This window comes from Aplysia californica, unplaced genomic scaffold (assembly GCF_000002075.1).
Source record: "Aplysia californica isolate F4 #8 unplaced genomic scaffold, AplCal3.0 scaffold00553, whole genome shotgun sequence".
Lineage (NCBI taxonomy): Eukaryota > Metazoa > Mollusca > Gastropoda > Aplysiida > Aplysiidae > Aplysia > Aplysia californica.
The window spans coordinates 347,555-348,662 of record NW_004797823.1 but is presented as its reverse complement, the minus strand read 5'-3'; the positions used below and the strand labels follow the sequence as shown (position 1 = coordinate 348,662).

The 1,108-nt window shown below is 40.8% G+C and overlaps 1 protein-coding gene across 1 annotated transcript in view; it reads right to left on the bottom strand.

Moving 5' to 3' along the window:
* The window catches only part of LOC101855132, a gene marked incomplete in the record, with an annotated part of 29,036 nt that overhangs the window by 18,114 nt on the left and 9,814 nt on the right, over positions 1-1,108 (bottom strand). The window contains 2 exon segments of the mRNA XM_013087174.2: positions 248-367; positions 827-951. Coding sequence (XP_012942628.1) covers positions 248-367; positions 827-951 — 245 coding nt within the window.

Here is a 1,108-nt window from a genome sequence, read left to right as displayed (position 1 = left end):
TGTGTGTGTGTGTGTGTGTGTGTGTGTGTGCGTGCGTGCGCGTGTGTGTTGTAAATTTATGCGTATGTGTTACAAGAGAAAGAGGAGAAGGGAAGAGTGAGAGAGCGACAGAGACAGAGACAGAGCTATTGAGACAGAGAGCCAGAGAGACAAAGAGACCTAGAGACAGAGAAGAAAAAAGGGTGGGCATCTGTTATGCAGTTTTCCCATCGTTGGGAAACTGGCTATCTTCAAGTTTCAGACTTACTTCAATGTAGTATGTGACCGAATTAAGATTGTCGATTGTTTCCGCTGAGAATCGAATGTAGCTTGGCGAGGGTGGGAAGGGGTATGATTTTCGTCTTTGACAATAAACTCCTGCAGGCGTCTGAAAGTGTTCGGCAGAAGAGGGATGAAAAACAGAAGGGATTCAGCATTACCTCCGTAGCAGAATAATATATTGTTCTTTGGGTGGAAAGTTCCTAAACAGAAATGTAATGTAATGCACATTGAGCATTTTTTTTATAGGAAAATGGAAGCGCACAGTACAAATGCTATTTATCATTATTTAATGTATACATGAGGAAAATCGAAAGCTGAACTAATCTATTCGGTCCTTACAGATTTATTGATGTAATGGCATATGTATACATGTGTGTATATTATATTATGCTAATCCTCATTCATGACAGAGAAGAAAAAATAGCACGCTCTATAGTGAACCGGAAGTACGTCATAGTGCACAGTTTAGGATATTATAATGCTACAAGTCTATGGCTCAAGATTATTTTTGAAAGCGCGTAGATTTAGGAAAAAATGGAGGGCGCGCAGAAAAGGGCATATTTACCTCAAGCTTGTCTTCGTCAATTTCAAATTTTATATTAAAGAAATTATACATGTTTGACCTAGTTGAACCTTCCACTTTGATAGCAACTGGTACGACTTTCTTGTCAGGAAACCTCCAGTCAGCAGCTGCGAACAAGATAGGAGGATATCGTATTAATGGCCGGCTGGCATCAACGGGTTAAAGATCGTTTGGTGTCCCAGGGGTTCTTCTGTTATAGGAGAGAGAGAGAGAGAGAGAGAGAGAGAGAGAGAGAGAGAGAGAGAGAGAGAGAGAGAGAGAGAA